A 19,646-nucleotide genomic window follows, 5' to 3' on the forward strand; every position below is an offset into this window, starting at 1 on the left:
ATTAAATGGCTTGGGACTCACACACACACAAACACACACACACACATGTGAAATGTGGGGACATTCCATAGGTGTAATAGTTTTTATACTGTACAAACCATATTTTCTATCCCCTTACACTGCCTCTGCCCCTAAACCTACCCATCACAGGAAAAATTCGGCAATTTTTTTTTTTTTTTTTTTTACTCATCCTGTATGATTTATAAGCCTTTTGAAAAGGGGGGACATGTCCGATGTCCTCATATTTCACCCTCTCCTTGTAATACCCATGTCATACCCATGTCATTATACACATTTGTGTCCTCATATTTCACAAAAACATGCCCACTCAGAGACACACACACACACACACACACACACACACACACACACACACACACACACACACACACACACACATTCACACCAATGGACAATTTATTGTCTAAACTTCACCTAGACTGCATGTTTTTGGATTGTGGGGGAAATCGGAGCACCCGGAAGTGAACTGGCTCAGTCGGGACTCAAACCAGGGACCTTCTTGCTGTTTTTCTACAATCTATCCATCCATTAGCTTATAACTCCATTGAAAACCAATTTTAGGGTGTTTCCTAATCAGTCACTTATGTTCCATTTCAGAGGCTACTGATTATTTAGGCGACTGCTATATTTTGTAACAGAGTTGTGTTTCCGATGCAAAACCCAGAATGCTTGTAACAGGAGCGTAGTTATGTCATATTGCATGTCTGTATTCTACTCCTTCATTTTCTCACCTCTCTCTGTCCATCTTCCTCATTTCACTTCCACCCCCACTCCCCCATTTCTGTCATCCCTTTCTCTTCCTCGTCTCTCTCCTTCTCTTCTCTATGCGGAAGCCTCTTTTCAGTTTTGATTAATGTGCTTTGGCCAATTAGGGCTGTGACACAGCGAGCGGCCCCGTCATCTGTTCTGTGTCAGCAGTCAGGCTGGCTCAGGGCTCCCAGGCTGGTTAATTGGCCCTCGCTCCCCTTCCACCGTGACCAAAAGCCTCTAATTGAATTTATGCAACCACTGTTATTTTTAAATAGTCATTTTGTCTCAGATGAGCGCCACTATGGGAAGTGTAGGAAAGCGGTTAAGCCATAGTCTTGTTTGAAAAGCATCTGATTATACCAGCCAATCCGTGTGGATTATATATATTTTCCCCCAAATAATTTATATGACTTTAATTGGGTTAAAAATGGTCAATGTGGAATGTGTTTAGCAGACTGGCCAATAAAAATATTTAATAAAAAAGTAATTTTTCATTTTATATTAACAAATGTTTTGTTAACATTGTTAGCCATTTTTTATGTCTTTTAACTAAGTATTATTAATTAATTATTAATATAATTAAGTATTATTTATTTCTCAGTATTTATTATTTTTAATACATGTTTCTCAATATTTATTTACAATAATAAAGTATTAAATATGTACTATAATAAAGTATTACATATACAAAATAATAAAAAATAATATAAAAATGTAATATTTAGAATATTAAAATATATATTTATTGGCAATAACTATTACTCAATATTTATTTAAACATTTTAATGTATTTTTACTCAATAAAAGTATTATTTATTTCTCACTATTTATTATTTTAAATACATGTAACTCAATAGTTAATTATAATAATAAGGTAATAATAATAATTTGGTAAATATTTAAAAAATTTAACATTTAATATTTAGAATATATATATATATATATATATATATATATATATATATATATATATATATATATATATATATATATATATATATATATATATATATATATATTATTTATTTAAACATGGTACTGTCTTTTAATTCAATAAAAGTATTATTTATTTCTCAGTATTTATTATTTTAAATACATGTTTATCAGTATTTATTTACAATAATAAAATATTAAATATAAAAACATACATCAAAAATAATATTAAAATATAAAATGTAGGATGTAAAAATATATATTTATTACTCAATTTTTATTTAAGCATCTCAAAAATATTTAAAAAAATGTTTTAAATATTATTTGATACAGCTCTTGGTGAATTTGACACGATTAAGAATGAACATTTCTGTTAAATGGCCAATGACTGAAATATCCAAAATGCCAAATATTGGTCAATGAACAGGTCTAAAACAATTGCTGTATTAAACTAAATATTGACATTTGGTGTCCCTGAAATATTTTTCATAATTGTACTAAATTGATTGCTGAATTATTTCCCATGAGTCTCTATTTTACATTGCGCTGCAGTAATCCTGAATGGGTGTCAGTCGAGGGGTTGATAAATTGCAGAAAGCGTTATTTGCCATAATCTTGGCCCCAGGACTGTCCTTTGAAACACAGACAAACAATCGACAGCAGGAGTGTGAAAAACCGCTCACAATTTCCAGTGCAGGCGACTATCAGGCGCACAGATCTGTGAAGGGATGAGATGATATTCTGTCAGTCTCAGATAACTTACACACACTGAGTGGGCTTATTCCCCTCCGTCTGCCCTCCTGACCTGCACTAAACTTGAAGGTACCTCTGGAGGGCATTAGGGTAGGGGGGAAGTTAGTGGTGAGAGGAACTCTCTAATCCACTCTGGGCTAGATTAAGAGTAGTGTGTGTGTGTGTGTGTGTGTGTGTGTGTTGGCCGAGAGCCTGGCGAGGGTGCAGAGGCCTGTGCTATCTGCTCTGTTGGCAGGCTGGCCCTAAGGCAAACTCAGTCCTACTGGAGTCTTTGTACTCTTAAAAACCCCTGTCTCTCGCACTCTCTGCACCCGAACCCCCTCCTCAAATCCTCTCTGTCTGTCTGTCTGTCTGTCTGTCTGTCTGTCTGCCATCCCTGCATTTCTCTCTTTGGATCTGCTGCTTCATTGATCTTTAGTATGTTTAGTATGTTTTATTTTGAAATCTCGTATCTGTTTTTAGCTCCGTGTTCAGACGTCATATTTCATTTGACCCCAGGTGAAAAATACGTACCACACTCTAAAAAATTCTGTGTAAAAAACAACCCAATGTTGGGTCAAATATGGACTAACCCAGCAATTGGGTGGTATTAACCCAGCGATTGGGTTGTCTTAAGCAAATATTTAGCCCAACCACAGGATTAAAACAACCCAATCGCTGGGTTAGTCCATATTTAACCCAACATTTAAAATGCATTAAATATACTATACCTTTTCATTCATACAGCTCTTGAAAGAGCATATTTGTAATAAAGAATAACTTTAAATGACTCAACAGAGGTCGGAACGAGATGCTTAACCATACGTTATATTTTAAACATGACAAATTCTTTGAGTTATTGTTGGATGTGGAAGTGCAAATGTGTGTAGGGTTCTAGACTAGAGTTTTAAAGAACACTTCGTGCCAAAAAGCTTCTGTTATTTTTCATACTTAATATAGAGGAAGTAAGAGTCACGTTTTCCAATACAAATTTGTTTCCAGTACTATTTCTTTTCTTCTGGCGAACACGTAAAATTGAGTGCATGTGCAGTTGTAGCGCCGGCTTAATGTTTGGCTTTTGGGAAAATTGCCTCTTGAAACATTGTCATCTGCACCAGACAGATTCCTTTTAGCTCCGCAGTTGTCGAGCCATTTCTCCAGAGCTTGACTAAACACGAAAGGGCTCGTCGTACATTTAAGCAGACAAAAAAAAAAGTATAATTTGACTGTTAAGGAAATTAGAGTGGTATGAAAGAATCCCTTTTAGTGTGTTGCACATGCACTATTTGTTTATCTGAAAGGATGCACATTGTATCAATTTACAATTCTGGGTTTGCGCCGCCTCAGGCTGGAGGGTCTCAGAAGTTGGAGAATTAATTAGTTTTTTATTATTATTTATGGAGTAATCTATTTGGAAAGAGGAAGGCATTGCCTGTGGGCTGTGTCCTTTAAACACTGGAGCCCTGACTTCCATTATCTACTGCACACACCACGCACAACAAGCAAGAAAAGCACAGCGCAAGATATAGTCGAAACAAAGGAAAGAAATGTATAGTCTGCTTGAGTGAGGGGAGGGTTTATTTAGTTGGTGAACTACAGGCTGCGTTTGCCGGAGGTGCTTGTTTTGCCATGGAGTCTGATATGTCACACACTCCCGTATCAGATTAATAGTCTGAATGATATTGATTTTTGTTTATTTAGCTGCGTTAATGTTCTGGGTTGAGTAGATTTGTAATACAATCTCAGCTGAGCTTAATCTTCCCCCTGCAGCGAAGTTCAGCGGTTACGCCTCTTCTGGTCAAGGTGCGTCAAGGTCATGTGTAGCTATAACAGTTAGAAAAGCTGCGGAAATGTTATTGGACAGTTAATAAATGCATCCAATGTGCCTTAACTGGCCCTTGTATGAATCCCATAGAGGTCAAGGTTTGGTCCCGGTGTAGATGCCATAACTAGGCCTTTCCTCATTGATGTCCACTCAAAAGTATCTAAATATAAACTGTTATATTTCATTGTTATACTAAATGTTTTGCCATTGAAGGCTCTAAGTGCAATAAACACACAGCCTATGTGTAAAGGTAATAGGCCTACCAAAATGTTACTTTTTGCAGTTTTTAGTATAACATGTCATAACAAAATGATAGACAGCTAGACAGTCCTAAACCTAGATGGCATTGTCAGTCATTATAGTTGAGAAGACTATTCTAAAAGTTAAGTATAGTCATGCTATTCTGCCTTCTAAGATATTGATCAATTCAAAGTATTGTGCTGTTAGATTAGCAATATGCTAATTATATGCTAAGCCATTTTTCTACACTGTAAAAAAATATTTAGAAAAAAAGTTACCTGGTTGCTTTAAGATTTTGAGTTCGTTGAAATTAAAATTTTGAGTTAATACAATGAACATTTTTTGAGATTCGACAATCTTTATTCAAATATTATTCAAAGATTTTGTAAGCATATTGGGTAATTGTGTGTGTTTTATTTCTGAAGACGCAGTGAAGCATGCCAAATAGTGCTATTTTTATGATTTATCACATTTTTTATGTGGTTCAGATACAATAATATTTTGAGTTTCTATTTATTAAGCAAATTTCCTTCATTGTATCAACTCAAATTTTTAATTTCAATAAACTCAAAATTTTAAGGCAACCAGGTTACTTACTTTTTTAAGTTAAACCAACAAAAACCAACAAATATTTTTTATAGTGTAGTATTTTGTGTAGCTTGCCTTTTGCACAATGTTTCTGTGTAACATTCCAAACGTAGAAAATAAGTTCAGTTTACTTGTAATTGAGTCATTCTACAATTGTAGACTGTAGGGGCCAGATTTACTAAACAGGACAAATTAGCACGAGAGCGAACCCCCAAAAAATCACCGATGGGAGTGGAAAGTTCTGCACGTGACCTACTGACAACACTCAACTGAATGAACACAGGCACAGCCGGATCATTTCCAACACTACCAAGAGCAGCGCAAATTAGCGTCTGGTTTAAGATGTGCTTTTATTGGGGCGGAAAAAAATGGAGCAAACCCCAGAATATTGACAAGCGCAAACCTTGCATGCTTGATTTTAATACTCTCCTGCCATAAATACTTAACCTGGATGCCAGCCGAACTACATGAACAACATTTTTAGGTCGGGCAGTTCGGTCTGGACTCGATTCATAGAGGAGTGATTATCTCTGAACAGAAACTGTTCGGACCAATGAGATCATCAGGGCGGGCTTTAGACGATGACGGACAGATGATCAACAGTAACGTAATCATCACGTCATCATAGGGGCTTGGATTATATTTGTTCAAATCCTAAACGAAAAGCTTGTTTGTAACTGCATTCACCTTCACTATTTCTCTCAGAAATGATGATCATGTTGGGTAAGTACTCTGTGTATCATTCAAGTCTTTTATTTTTTTACAACACCGGCTAAGATCGTGTATTCCAGTTCGCATGCAGACAGGGTTGCCAAGTTTTTACAAAAGTGTTATTTTGGCAAGGTTGCCTGATAAAATTCGCACTCATGGGTCTATATATCACATAATAGTCGCTTCAACCCGCGGGGGAAAAAACGCGGACTTGGTAACACGGTGCAGTTGAGCTCTGTTGACATTTGACAACTAGCGCAATGCGTCGCTCTGATGGTTGTAGGTCTATCCACCTGATGTCTTCTACTGATTCGGTTGAAACACCCCATAATCACAGCCCAATGGAGCAGTATCAGACAAAAAAAAAACTGAAACAACAGTAGTTTTTTAATTTCAATAGAGGGTTTTTGCTGGTGCAAGCTGTTAGTAAATCTGTCCCTATAACTCTAAAAGTTGTCAACTACGTTACTAACAGTCTCAATCCTTCTATTCTCTTTGAAATATGGTTCAAGTATGTACTGACAAGCAGTATTATTGTAAACTATAAGTGTTCTTAAGTCATGATGTGCTCTCTTAATGGCCTTTTATTTCATTAATATTACCCAGCAAACATTTGGATGTTTAATGACTGTTGAAAAGATGTCCTTCCGACACATCCTGTTATGGTTGAAAAAATGTTTCAAAATGAAAGTTGGAAATGTTCTGTGTTACATATTTTTACATTTATGCCACCCCACTATTATTTTTGGCCAGGGACATGATGTTGCCGTTGGACTAATATTTAAACTCTAGATTTTTAAAAAAACATATACATAGATTTGTACACTGCAGGTGCGCTTTCAATACAACTAAGCACACTTCAAAATGGTGAAATTGATGACTGATACACAGCTTAATCAGAGTGTGTGGTGGCAAACGGTTTCTACAAATATATAATCTGAAACCAATTGTAGGCCTAATGTAATTGAGAAAGCATACTTTTGTAGATGTGAAATGCATCCCTCATTATATGATGAGCCATTTAGGATGGTTTCTGCAACGTGATGTGAATGAAGCACTATGCCATTATTTTATTTCAAGAAAATGAGGAGTGTAACACTGCAAAATGTGATAAAAATAACAGCTCTATCTTTCCAGCAAAGGTCTGGAGATTTCCCTTCATTCCCTCTCCAAAGGAGGTCAATGCGGCTCTGTTGAGGAAGCGCTGCTGGAATTTCGTGCTTTATAATTAGAAGCGCTGATAGAGGAGTCAGTCCTGATTGTCTGCCGCTTTAATTTAATGTGCATATAAAGAAGGAAGCAGTGTAATCAAGCTTCAATTAACCGATGACTAAATCTCTCCCACCCCTGCAGCTGCCGTCACGGCCCCCTCGTGTGGCCACCAACAAGGGCTACTTGTGCTTTCCATTCACTAATCTGCTATAATCAGGAAACGTATGAATCTTCCAGCCATATGGCCGCATCTCATGTGTCTCTTATAAAGACACGGCAATGAATCTCCCACTTATGTGGATGCATGTCACATGTGCGTGGAAGGGGCTTCCATACTGATAGAATTAGCATGAGGAAACCACTAACCAGAGTTATGCGTCCGATGTGCCTCAAGTGTTCCATATTTCCTGCGAGACGTTTAGGGGACGTTTATCATAATATGATTAATTTTGCCCGTTCGCTGGCTTGCGCCGCGTCGTCACCGAGCACAAGTCGTTGTTCTGCAGGTTGATTTTTTTTTGTGGTGTGCTTATGTGAACTGCGTTTAAACTCACACGGGTATGGGTTTGTGTGTGTCGTGTCTGTGTGTGTTTAACCAGCTCCGTGATGGTCTAATTGGTTTAGCAGCCAAAGGGAGTCAAAGGGCAGCGTAGCGTATCGAGACGCAACGTGAACCTGATGCTGGGAAGGATGCTTTCTGTCGCCTGAGAGGGAAGACCATGTGTGGGGCTTCCTGGAAAACACTTCTCCAGCCCCAAACACTATTTTATCTTTCTCTCATGCCTTTTTTTTTTTTTTCATGATACATTTTCTTGCATGACCTTTTGACCAGTTTTTTTCTCTATGTTGTGGAGCAACATAGCTGGAATATAGTTGACAAAACTGACCGCTCTGCAATGGAATACTAGTTTACTCCACTCTAAAAAAATGTTAGGTTAAAAACAACCCAAGTTGGGTTGAAAATGGACAAACCCAGAAATTAGGTTGTTTAAATGGATCCATTCACTGGGGTCAAACAACCGAATTTCTGGGTTTGTCCATTTTTAACCCAACTTGGGTTGTTTTTAACCCAGCATTTTTTAGAGTGTGTATATTGTATGTAATTGAAATGTGTGTGTGTGTGTGTGTGTGTGTGTGTGTGTGTGTGTGTGTGTGTGTGTGTGTGTGTGTGTGTGTGTGTGTGTGTGTGTGTGTGTGTGTGTGTGTGTGTGTGTGTGTGTATATATATATATATATATATATATATATATATATAATTTTGTAATCTTATTAAAAACAGGGTGTGTATATATTATAACATTCTTTTAAATATATATTATAGTTATTTTAAATGGATATTATTTGATAATTATTCATAAAAACCTAAAATATAAAACAAATTATATATAATGTTATGTGATAATTGGTCATAAAATCATTCCTGTGTAAATCGTTAAGTTATGTTTAATGCAGCAAGTTATTCACCAATGGGTTTATGGAAGATTGAAACTGATTGAACATTTTGATGAGTTTAGTAAGTCTTCCAGTGCATACTGAAAATTAGCAGATTGTGCAATGTATTTAAGTAGTATGGTAGCATTCAAACTAGTGTTTGCCAATGAATAATACACTTGGGTTTTTTCAATCCATGTTTGGGTCAAACGTGGACAAACCTAACTGTTGGGTTTAAAATTGAATTAAAAAAATTTAAACGAATAGTTTGGTTTATCCATATTTGACCCAAACATGGTTTAAAACAACCCATCAGAGTCTAACTGTGAATGTATATGTATTGTTTTTTTCAATTCACAAATAAACAAGCGACTTGAGCTCACATTAATGTTAGTTTACGGGCCCGGGCCTGTGTGTTGGGATGGGAGATCACGTACTTGGCTCTGTTCAGGCCGCTGCTCATTATTATTCATGAGCGTGGGGGTGTTTCTGGAGCCTGGGGGCGGGATTATCTCCTCCCTCAGTGCTTGTTGTGCTGGAGGCCTCAGTACAGGGGTCTGTTTGGCACTGCCGGTGGAGTCTGATGGGTCTGGCCTCGCTCCTCTGCCCCTTTCTTTTGCTGTATCACTCTCTCTGGCCGTTTCGAATCACTATGGGACGCTGGCTGTGCTCTGTGCTTGGCACGAGTTCATTCTCTGTCCCTTCCCTCCGCTGCATTTTTATTCTGGTGTCCAATAATGTTTGCAGAAAAGCTAACTGCGGTTTATTTGGTCATTTTACATGAGGGGGAACGTTTTTAAAGCTCCCGTGACTACTGAAAGATGGACCCGCTCTTTGGCACCTTTTGGGGGACTACATTAGCTCTTAGAGTCTAACCAGGGACCTAAGTCTGCGTTGATTCGCCGAAACACTGGCACCCGCCATTTTAAAAAAAAATGTGTAAAGACAGTTTACAAATACTTACTTCACAAACTAACTCAACAAACATGGAAAACAGCGTTAGATGCCACGACATTGATGTGATTGAATGTTTTGCTTAAATGACGTAGCTATCGGCAGCCTTACCAGGGTAATGGTAAATTTTGAATGCAACCAGGGTAATGGTAAATTTAAAAAAATATATATATACATATCTTAAAAAAATGGCAAAATTATATTTTCTCCCTATGCTACTCTAAGTATTGTCCATAACTTAGTACAGGGGTCCTGGAGGGCCGCTGTCCTGCAGAGTTTAGCTCCAACCCAAATCAAACACACCTGAACCAGCTAATCAATGTTATAGGGCTTTGGTTGGAGCTAAACTCTGCAGGACAGCGGCCCTCCAGGACCAAGATTGGGGATCCCTGACTTAGTATTTCATCTCTTCATGATGGATCACTTCCTGTATTCCTCAGTTGTAAGGTGCTGTGGATAAAAGTGTCTGCTAAATGAATACATGTAAATGGCCCAACAGAATATTAATAATCTAATGGAACCATCAATGACAATGTTGGGCAGAATGCAAAGTGGACCAAACCTGTGGCTCCGTCTCTGAACACCTGCCTCTGTCTCTGTGTCTCTTTAGGTGATGAGTATTTTGAGTAACCCCAGTGCTGTCCCGTCCCAGCCTCAGCACGATTTCTCCATCTCTCCTCTCCACGGCAGTCTGGAGGCGTCTAACCCCATCTCAGCGAGCTGTAGCCAGCGTTCAGACCCCATCAAGAGTGTGGACAGCCTGGCGTCCTCTCAGTCCTACTGTCCCCCCACATACAGCGCCACCAGCTACAGCGTGGACCCCGTCACCGCAGGATACCAGTACAGCCAGTACGGCCAGAGTACGTACTGTCCCGCCATCAAACACTCTCTACATGCACTCTTAGAAAAAAAGAGTTAATTGGGGATCTATATAGAACCATAGAGTTATTTACTTAACTCTAAAGAACCTTTTATTTAGATGAGAAACATTTATTTACAAGAAAGAACCCTTTTGGCACTTAAAAAGGGATCTATATAGAACCTTTTAGGGGTTCCAAATGTGTAGCGCCTGATAAAACCCTTTTAAGGTTCTATATAGAACCTTTTCTTCTAAGAGTGTAGGACTGAAAGGATATGTTTTTTTTTTTTTTAAATGTCTCTTCTGCTCACTAAGGCTGCATTTATTTGATCAAAAACACAGTAATGTTGTGAAATATTATTAACATTTAAATCAACCGTCTTCGATGGAAGCGTGCTTCCTCTACTGAATAAAAAAAGGAAAAGGGTAAATGCAACTTTTTTGCAATTGCAAGATATAAAGTTGCAATTACCCTTTATATTTGTTTTGTTCCGTGGGAGAAACAAGCTCCCATTGTCATCTATTCTGAATTTTAAAATGTACTGTAATTTATTTCTGTGATTAAAGCTGAATTTTCAGCATCATTACTTTAACAGCAAATCATCATATTAGAATGATTTCTGAAGGATCATGTGACACAAGACTGGAGTAATGATGCTGGAAATTCAGCTTTGATCACAGGAATAAATTATATTTTACAATATATTCATATAGAAAACAGGTAATTAAATCTTACAGTATTACTGTTTATTTTGGAGCACATCACATGCTGATATTTTTAAGAAGGGAAGCCATTATTGCCCATCTGAGTTGAAGTCCATTTCCTCTCTTCCGCTGAGGGTTTACAGTGCCCGTCGCTGACCATCTCAGGACACTCTGACCCCTCTGCCCATCAGAGCGGGGCACACATATGCTCCTGATAAAGACCCCAGATTCGGCCCCGGGCTCCTCTGTTAGTCACAGTGCTCTTCCCTTGACTGGGAAACGGCCACTTCAAAGTCCACTTTACACCCCTAGGGTCTTAATGTCCTTTTAGTCACCTCATACACACACACACACACACACACACACACACACACACACACACACACACACACACACACACACACACACACACACACACACACACACACACACACACACAAGCTTCAGGACAGGAAAGAATTGATTGATTAAATTAACATAATCAGAGGCTGATGTTGTCACAGAAGTCACTGGCTTTATCTACCGCCATGTGTGGTAGTGTGTTTCGTTAAGTTTATGTCTAACTTAAACTCGAGCAAAAACTTTTCAATGGTAGTCTGGAGGTTATCTAAATCTAACAAAAAACTATTTGAGGATAAAAAAATGGTTCATAATGTTTTTAGGTGTAGTTTGCTAGTTTGGGTTAGTCTGTAGTCAATGAGCTTTATATACAAACAATAGAGATGTTTGCCTGCAGTGCGTAAACGTGTGGGTGTGTGAAGTAGTGTCAGGTCCGTCAGAAGGTGCAGGAGGCTTGATTGAAGAGATCTGACGAGCGAATGTCAGGTTAATTATGAGTGAGATTGAGAGGACTGATCTGTTTAATGAGTTAGACGAGAGAGCTGCTGAAAATGAGGCGAGTATGAAGCATGAAATCTCAAACGCTTAGTGTAATAAAGACTGACACACACACACACACACACACACACACACAGAGAGAGAGAGAGAGACAGCTGAATGAATGACACCAGGCGTTCTCTGTCTCTCTGGCAGTACTATCTTTCAGTACTATTTTTGGCGTAAACACTCTCTCTGGTCAGTAGTTTAAAAAAGTGACCAAGTGTTGCCAAGTCTGCAATTTTCCAGTGGAATTGGTCAACTTTAACACTTTTGCTGCAGGCTGTTTTTCATGTCCGCAGGTTGAAGCGACCCCAATAATGTGATATTTAGCCTCTGGAATGCAAATTTTAACAGGAAAATCCCAGCCAAAAAATGCAGATTTTACCCCTCTGAACACGACTGGACTTGTTTTGGGCTAGTTTTGAGTAGCAGTTTGGTGGGTTTTGTTTTGAAAACCTGGCAACCCTGCCGGTGAATGTATTAAACATGTAATGTTGTACTACATATGTAGTGGACTGTGTCGGTGATGATGTTTGAATCACAGAAGATTCATTCATACAGTGAATCGATTCTTTTGAATGAGTCAGTTGAACTTCTTGCTATTAACTAAAACTATTAAAAATTATGGAAAAAAGCTGAAACAAAATAAAATTAAATTTACATATTAAATGAAAAACTTAAACTTAAAAAAACATGCACTTTGACTAATTAAAATAAGTAAAACTAAAACAAATAAAAATAAAGCTAAATAGAAATAAAAAAAACAATGCATGACAAAATTACTAAAATTTAAACTAAAATATAAAAATAAAAGCTATAATAGTAAAAAAATAATGGGAAAAATGTCTGTTTAGGATTAAAACATTGATTCATTTTAAGAGCATAATTAGCTTTTTACGGTAAAAAAACAAAACAAAACAACAACCAATATATAACAAAAAAATGAAATCATTGTGATTTTTTAATACGTTTGTGTGATTTTTGTCTGTCCATTTTATGAAACAACAGTACATATTGTTTTACTATGGACATTTGAATCATTTTTTTGACCGGTTCATTGAAGCAAACCATTTAAACAATCCAGAATGAAGGCCTTCCGTATGCTCTGGTGTTTTCCTAATGCGTAAATTGGTGTGAGATTGCTTTTATGGTGAACTTCCTGCTCATGCGAGTGTGTCTGTGTTCTGTTTCCTACAGCCGCTGTGGACTATCTGGCCAAGAATGTGAGTCTGTCAACTCAGAGAAGGATGAAGCTGGGCGATCATTCGGCGGTGCTGGGACTTCTGCAGGTGGAGACGGGACAGGCCTACTGAGTCAAACACACCTTCCCATGCTCTCAGATGCACACACACACCTCCTTCGACCAGGTGGAGCTCTTTACAGCATCGGCCGGCACAAGCGTGCGAGAGGCTTTCCTCTGATTTTCAAGACAAAACTCTTGCCATTCCATTTCTGGGCTCGTCATGAACCTCTAATCGGACAAGAGGACCACGTCGACGGACGCCGCGGACAGCAAGAACGCATTCCGAGCCATTTCCAAAACGTACTTTCACCTTGCTGTGCATAGTCGTGTATGAATCTCAGTGTCATTACAACGGATAATCTCGCTTGTTTTCTATCGGTATTGTTATTACGATTGCCCTTACAGTTGGTGTAATTATGATTATTGTAACTATTGTTTCGTTTCGTTGTTTCAAGATCCACACGTAGCATTTTTTACTAATTTGAACCTAGCAGTGGGCTAGTGTGTGTGTGTTGAAAGTGTGACTGCTGGTTTTCCGCTTTCCAGGTTCCCATCACCCCAAGAGCCGTAACGTTCCCGAGCGGTTTGACCTTCTCCGCCTTTATTTTTCACTTGACATTCCATGCAAACCTGGCCACTCTGTGGGAAGTCTGACTTTAGGCATTCCGCTGGGAAATAGCAGTGTTTTTTCAGAGGACCAGGCGTTTTTCTTTCACTCAAATGCCCGTTTTGTCCATTTAGCGATCATCTACGGGGGAGAAAACAGCATTGTTTGGGAATACAGTTGTGAATTTTATTTTGTAATTTTCTAGAGAGAAGCAACACTTTGCCCTCGAACTACAGAAGACAAAAAAATCAATGCAAGAGACACTGTATCAAACACACATATTATAATTTCCTAGACAGCAACAAAGCATCGGCCCAGATCCGGCCCACATCTGGCACACGTGGATTCCACACACACCAGATGTGGGCCATATCCGGGCCGACACTGTTGCTGTCTTGGTTTGAGTTAAGCAATGCAAACTTTTTATTAACTATGAAAAATAGTGAAGTGGTTTTTAGACCAAGTACACTACCGTTCAAAAGTTCTTCTTCTTCTGGGCTCTTCTGCTCACCAAAGATGCATTTATGTGATCAAAAATACAGTAAATATTATTACAATCTCAAATCTGTTTTCTATTTGAATATATTTTAAATTTGTATTTATTCCCATGATGTAAAGCTGAATTTTCAGCATCATTACTCCAGTCTTCAGTGTCACATGATCCTTCAGAAATCATTCTAATATGATGATTTATCATTATATCACTGTTGAAAACCGTTTTTGCTACTTAATATTTTTATGGAAACCATTATACATTTTGTTTTCAGGATTCTTTGATGAACAGAAAGCTCATAAAAAAAATTGTAACATTATAAATGTCACTTTTGATCAGTTAGTGCATCTTTGCTGAATAAAAATATATCTTCCAAAAAACAAGAAATCAATCTAACTGTCCCCAAAGCTCTGATTGGTAGTGTGTAATATTGACAACATTCCTCCACCTCTTTCTCTATTTCTCTTTTTTTACATTACAAACTGGCACAAAAACACACCAGGGCTCCTGTTATTAAGATCTCTTGCATTCACAAGTTTGTACAAAAAAAAGTTGTGAAATTTTCGACATTTGTGTAGCACTCGCAGGTGACATTTTGACACATAAATGGAATTGTACAGTAGATGAAGCAGATCGTTTATTGTTTGTTTATAAAGAATATGTTTTATACTAAAACAGAAAAGGTGTTGTGTGGTAGATGAAGCAGGGGATATCTGTACGTCTTATATTGTAATTTTGTGTTTATATTTACTGCTTTTTTTCTTTGCTTTCTATAGTTATTATGTATCATTTTTCTTAGGATTCAAAGTGTATGTGAGAAGCTCTCGATAAAAGACATTCACGCTTAAACCTGAATGGAACGGAAATCGTATTGCTTCTCTGCTTCAGATTTGAGCACATTTGTGGATCCATAGTGAAGATGAAATATTGACAATGAACCGTTTGGAAGCTGAAAGTTTGCAATGGAAGTGACTGATGGCTCGTTTAACAGACTGTGGGAAACACAGCAGTGTTTGGTGCTAACTGACTCAATGAATCCCTCAATGAGCCAACCAGAACTCTCAATGAAACCACCTGACCCAAACCCGCCCCCTTCACGTCCAGCTGTCGATATCTTCATCAAATGAGCAATGAAAATGAAATGACTTCTAGTGTAGAGCATCCACGGCTAACACCTTCGTTAATCAACATTTGGATATTAAAACTATGATCCATCATGCCCCTCTGGGACGTCAAACTGGGGACCTGCTTTCGTTAGCATTTGTGTTTATGCTTTCCTCCCATTTCCTTTCAGCATGTGTGTACGTTACCATGGTATAATTTATTCTGCTGTATGAAGTAGTAGCTTTAGTGGGAACCTTGTATTTGGTATTTACTACCTTCAGCCTGTTGGTGTCTTTACTGTAACACTGGCGTAAATGTTATCAATTAAAGATCTAAAACTGACATAAGGATCAAACATTCCCTTTCCAGAGTTTCTTTTATTTCAAAGTACAACATTTTGATTATGAAAGTGTGCTAAATTATATTTTGAGATTATATTTTGCCTTTGAAATTGTCTATGCACAATGTAACTTTAAACATTGTGTATTTATATGCTAAGGTTCTTCGTTTTATCCAGGTATGAATGTAATAATGATCAACTTTGATACCGAGATAGGAAGTAATCATAGTTTTTAGTCACATGACTCCATTTCCACCCGTTTCAAGCCAGGAATATTTAAGAGAATATTCATCTAAAAAAAAAAAAAAAAAATGCACCTTTTGGGCACTTTTGATTCATCTAGTCTATGGGACTTTTTTCAGACGTTTTTTTCCCCTGGCAAAACGAACATCGTTCGCCCGATCTCTTAGAAAAGACATAGCACACCTCTCCTCAATAAGTCGGTCGATTTGGTCACCTCAGAAGGTCATAGAGACTTGAGGGTGGGCTCTTTTGACTCGGCCTATCAAGCAGACAATCAGTAGTGACATCACAACTTCATAGCCACTCCCTAGCAACCATTTTAACCACCCTAGCAACCGTATTTCAACATTAATAAGCCATATCTCAGTACCAGACCATTGTACACATACAGAGTTGGGCTCTTTTGACTCAGACTGACAACTACTCTATGAATATCACCCCTTAAACTGTATGGCCACACCCTAGCAACCAATTAGACCACCCTAGCAACCGTACAGACACATTAATAAGCCATATCTCAGCTCCATAACATCGTACAGACATGTTGCTTGGCTTTTTTGCCTCGTGGTAGCCACCGGGCCCTGAGTTTTGCCACGGCAAGCACCACTCACAATTTCTTCAGGAATTGTACTTTCTAGTTAGTGGTAATTGCGATTCACCTGCTTCTGTATTTCAGTCACTAAAAGTCAGTTATTAAAAAAAATAAAAAGACATGTATAGGAAAAAAACATTTTCTTTTCATTCACCAGTCAGTTTTTCAGGTTGTAGGCTACTTATGAAGATGATTCTCTACTATGTTATGAAAGATATAACAAAATTATATGATGTACAATTTTATTTTATACAATATGTGTATAAACATGGGCATACATGGGTAGTCCTATAAAAAATGGTTTCTACTTTTTTTTTTTAAATAAATAATTCGTGCTGCATTAAAATGCTAAGTTTAGTCAACTTAAATATCCAAGTTGTTCATCCACTTTTTAATTTGATTATATTTAACATTTTAAGGCAGCACGAACAGTTGAAATATTTTACATTCGCATATTAATGTGCTCTTGAGGCAATCTAATGAAAAAAGAAGTGCAATACCATTTGTTAACACTTTATTTTACAGTGACCCTGTTACATGTACTTACCATAGTAATAACAGTACATTAATGACATGCAACTCTTAACCAAACCCTATAAGTTCATGTTGTTAATTAATATTACACAGACACTACTTAAATATATAATTACACAGTAACAATGACCAGAGGTGGAAAGTAACGAATTACATTTACTCGCGTTACTGTAATTGAGTAGTTTTTCTGTGTACTTCTACTTTTTTAAGTAGTTTTAAAAATCTGTAATTTTACTTTTACTTAAGTACATTTTGATTAAAGTATTGTACTTCGCTACATTTTAAACCACATCCGTTACTGAGTAAAAATAAATCATTAATGCAAAGAGAGGAGGAAAAAGACCGCGATCCGGAAATGACTATTGAATAGAGGGCGCGGGACGCGGGAGAGAACATGCGCGCAAATATCAGATGGAGACGAACAAGACAGACGTCAGTGACGCAGACTCAGGTGAAAGCAAAACGCCGTCGTGAACTCCTGGCTAGTGTGGAAATACTTTGGATATAGAAAAAAAATAACATGGTGTTTTCCTGGAGGATATCAAATTTGCACAAAAGGTGGATGCAAATGAAGAAACACATAGAACATGTTCGGGCACACATCCCTTTGTGCAAATAAAGGTAACGTTATGTTTATAACTTAGGCCGATTGATTTCTGTGACGCAGAGGGAATCCCGGAATCCAGTCATGAACATTAACTTTACATTATAACGTAGATTTGGTGTAATACACGCAAACTGGTGGATGAACGAAAAACTCGAATGTAGAAATAAATCAAATCGCGACATGGTCTGTGAACATTAAAGCACAACATTTGTAACGCTTGTGTCCGGGTGAAAAATGCGGATAGCTCACTTATCTGGAGTGGATGCAAACACGGAGGCGATTGACGTCAAACAGATCGCGCTTTATTTCCCGCTGAACTCTGATCACAAACTCCATTTCCGTCCACAGCATTACTTAATAAAACAAAATAACTGACTGTTAGCAACAGAAAATACAGAGAATAATCCCCACACATGGGAGTTCAAAACTCAGTGCGCACACACACAAGATGCAGAACTCGTTTTCAGGGAGCGCGCGCAGCTCTTAAAGGGGCCACACTATATTTCTGCTCGTTACACATTGAATGCTAAATGAATATATGATCTGCTTGTTCTCTCTCTGCTTGTGAATGAGCTGCTCCGTCTACTACATATGGACTCTGTTATTCTTAAACATTAACGAATTAATGATAAAAAGTTGTTAATCTAATTCATAATAATTTATTGAATTTAGTTTATTAGACATGTTTTATTGAAATTTTGATAAACAAAATAAACAAATGGTTTTAAGTTTGTTATAATAAAGCATTTGTTCAACCAAATAAAAAAAGACCAATCTTCTTCATTCATTTAACATAATTTTAACTAGTTATAATAACCATCATTTAATAATAGGTACAGTAAATGTTTAATTGATGTTTTCTGAGATAGTTGTCATATCGTGAAAATCTCATCCTATCACAACCCTACAGGGGACAGTCCCCCACCCCCTCTGTAAAAAAAGTAACTAAGTAACTTTTACTCTGAGTACATTTTAAATGAGCTACTTTTTACTTTTACTTGAGTAAATTTTTAGACCAGTAATTTTACTTGTACTTAAGTAAAATTTCATTGAAGTAACAGTACTTTTACTTGAGTAGAATATTTTGTTACTCTTTCCACCTCTGACAATGACAACATTTTTATAAGAATATCTCATATTTCATATAGATATAATTTCTAAAACATATTTTTTAAACGTGATCATTTGGTCAATGTCAGTCATTTTTAAAGACCGTTAAAAACAACCCAAGTTGGGTTGGAAATGGACAAACCCAGAAATTGGGTTGTTTGAACCCGAGTAAATATACCCATTCAAACAACCCAATTTCTGGTTTTGTCCATTTCCAACCCAACTTGGGTTGTTGGAGCGAGTGTTGTTGTTGTTGGTGTTGTTGACCTGAGCACGGCCGCTGGAGCGATTCAAACACACGGCTCGCGAACACTGGGACTTTTATTATGAAGGGACGGGACACACTCGCCGGGTGCCACTGCCTGCACTATTTCCGCTCTTCCGGTTATGATTATGAGGTAATGCAGTTTTGTTTATCATATTAGATACATTTAAGTGTGTTTAAAACGATGTTATGACGTTCCTCCGTGCGTTCACTTGTTCACACTGCTAAGAGTAAAGCGCTCCTGCCAAATAAAAGCCGAAACCGAGGGTAACGCAGATATGACGCGATTGACAGGCGACTCGCTCAACCGCTATGATGAAACGTCCCGGTCCTTAGTTAAAATAGCAATTTTCTCACAATTTACAAATAGTTGGAAACATTTGGGATATTGTAGGTACTCAACTGAACAAAATATATAACACTGGCCAGTGGTTTTTGGATATTTTGCTGCAAAAATACTACATAGTGCACATTTAAAGCATAAAGCTCATTTCCAAAACTTTGACAAGCTGATAATTTCAAGGGCAGTATCATATCTGAAATATCTGGAAATATCTACAATAAATGTATTCATAAGTGACAGATTCATAATACTCAACAAAAGCACAAATTCTCCTTTTGTGGTCTACACGAGACTCAAGTGCTCATAGTTGATTCCAGCGATGTTT

At 37.5% G+C, this 19,646-nt stretch overlaps 1 protein-coding gene across 5 annotated transcripts in view; it reads left to right on the top strand.

Annotated features, from left to right (window-relative positions):
- Nucleotides 1-15,631, top strand: part of pax7a (paired box 7a) — a 75,783-nt gene extending 60,152 nt beyond the window's left edge. For all 5 annotated transcript variants that reach the window (XM_067431283.1, XM_067431280.1, XM_067431279.1 and 2 more), the window contains 2 exons: nucleotides 10,008-10,257; nucleotides 13,038-15,631. In XM_067431283.1, the coding sequence (XP_067287384.1) occupies nucleotides 10,008-10,257; nucleotides 13,038-13,153 (366 nt within the window). In that variant the 3' untranslated portion in view covers nucleotides 13,154-15,631. The remainder of the gene's footprint in view (nucleotides 1-10,007; nucleotides 10,258-13,037) is intronic.
- Nucleotides 15,632-19,646: the final 4,015 nt, after the last annotated feature.

The sequence above is a fragment of the Pseudorasbora parva genome, chromosome 22 (genome assembly GCF_024679245.1).
Source record: "Pseudorasbora parva isolate DD20220531a chromosome 22, ASM2467924v1, whole genome shotgun sequence".
Taxonomy (NCBI): Eukaryota; Metazoa; Chordata; class Actinopteri; order Cypriniformes; family Gobionidae; genus Pseudorasbora; species Pseudorasbora parva.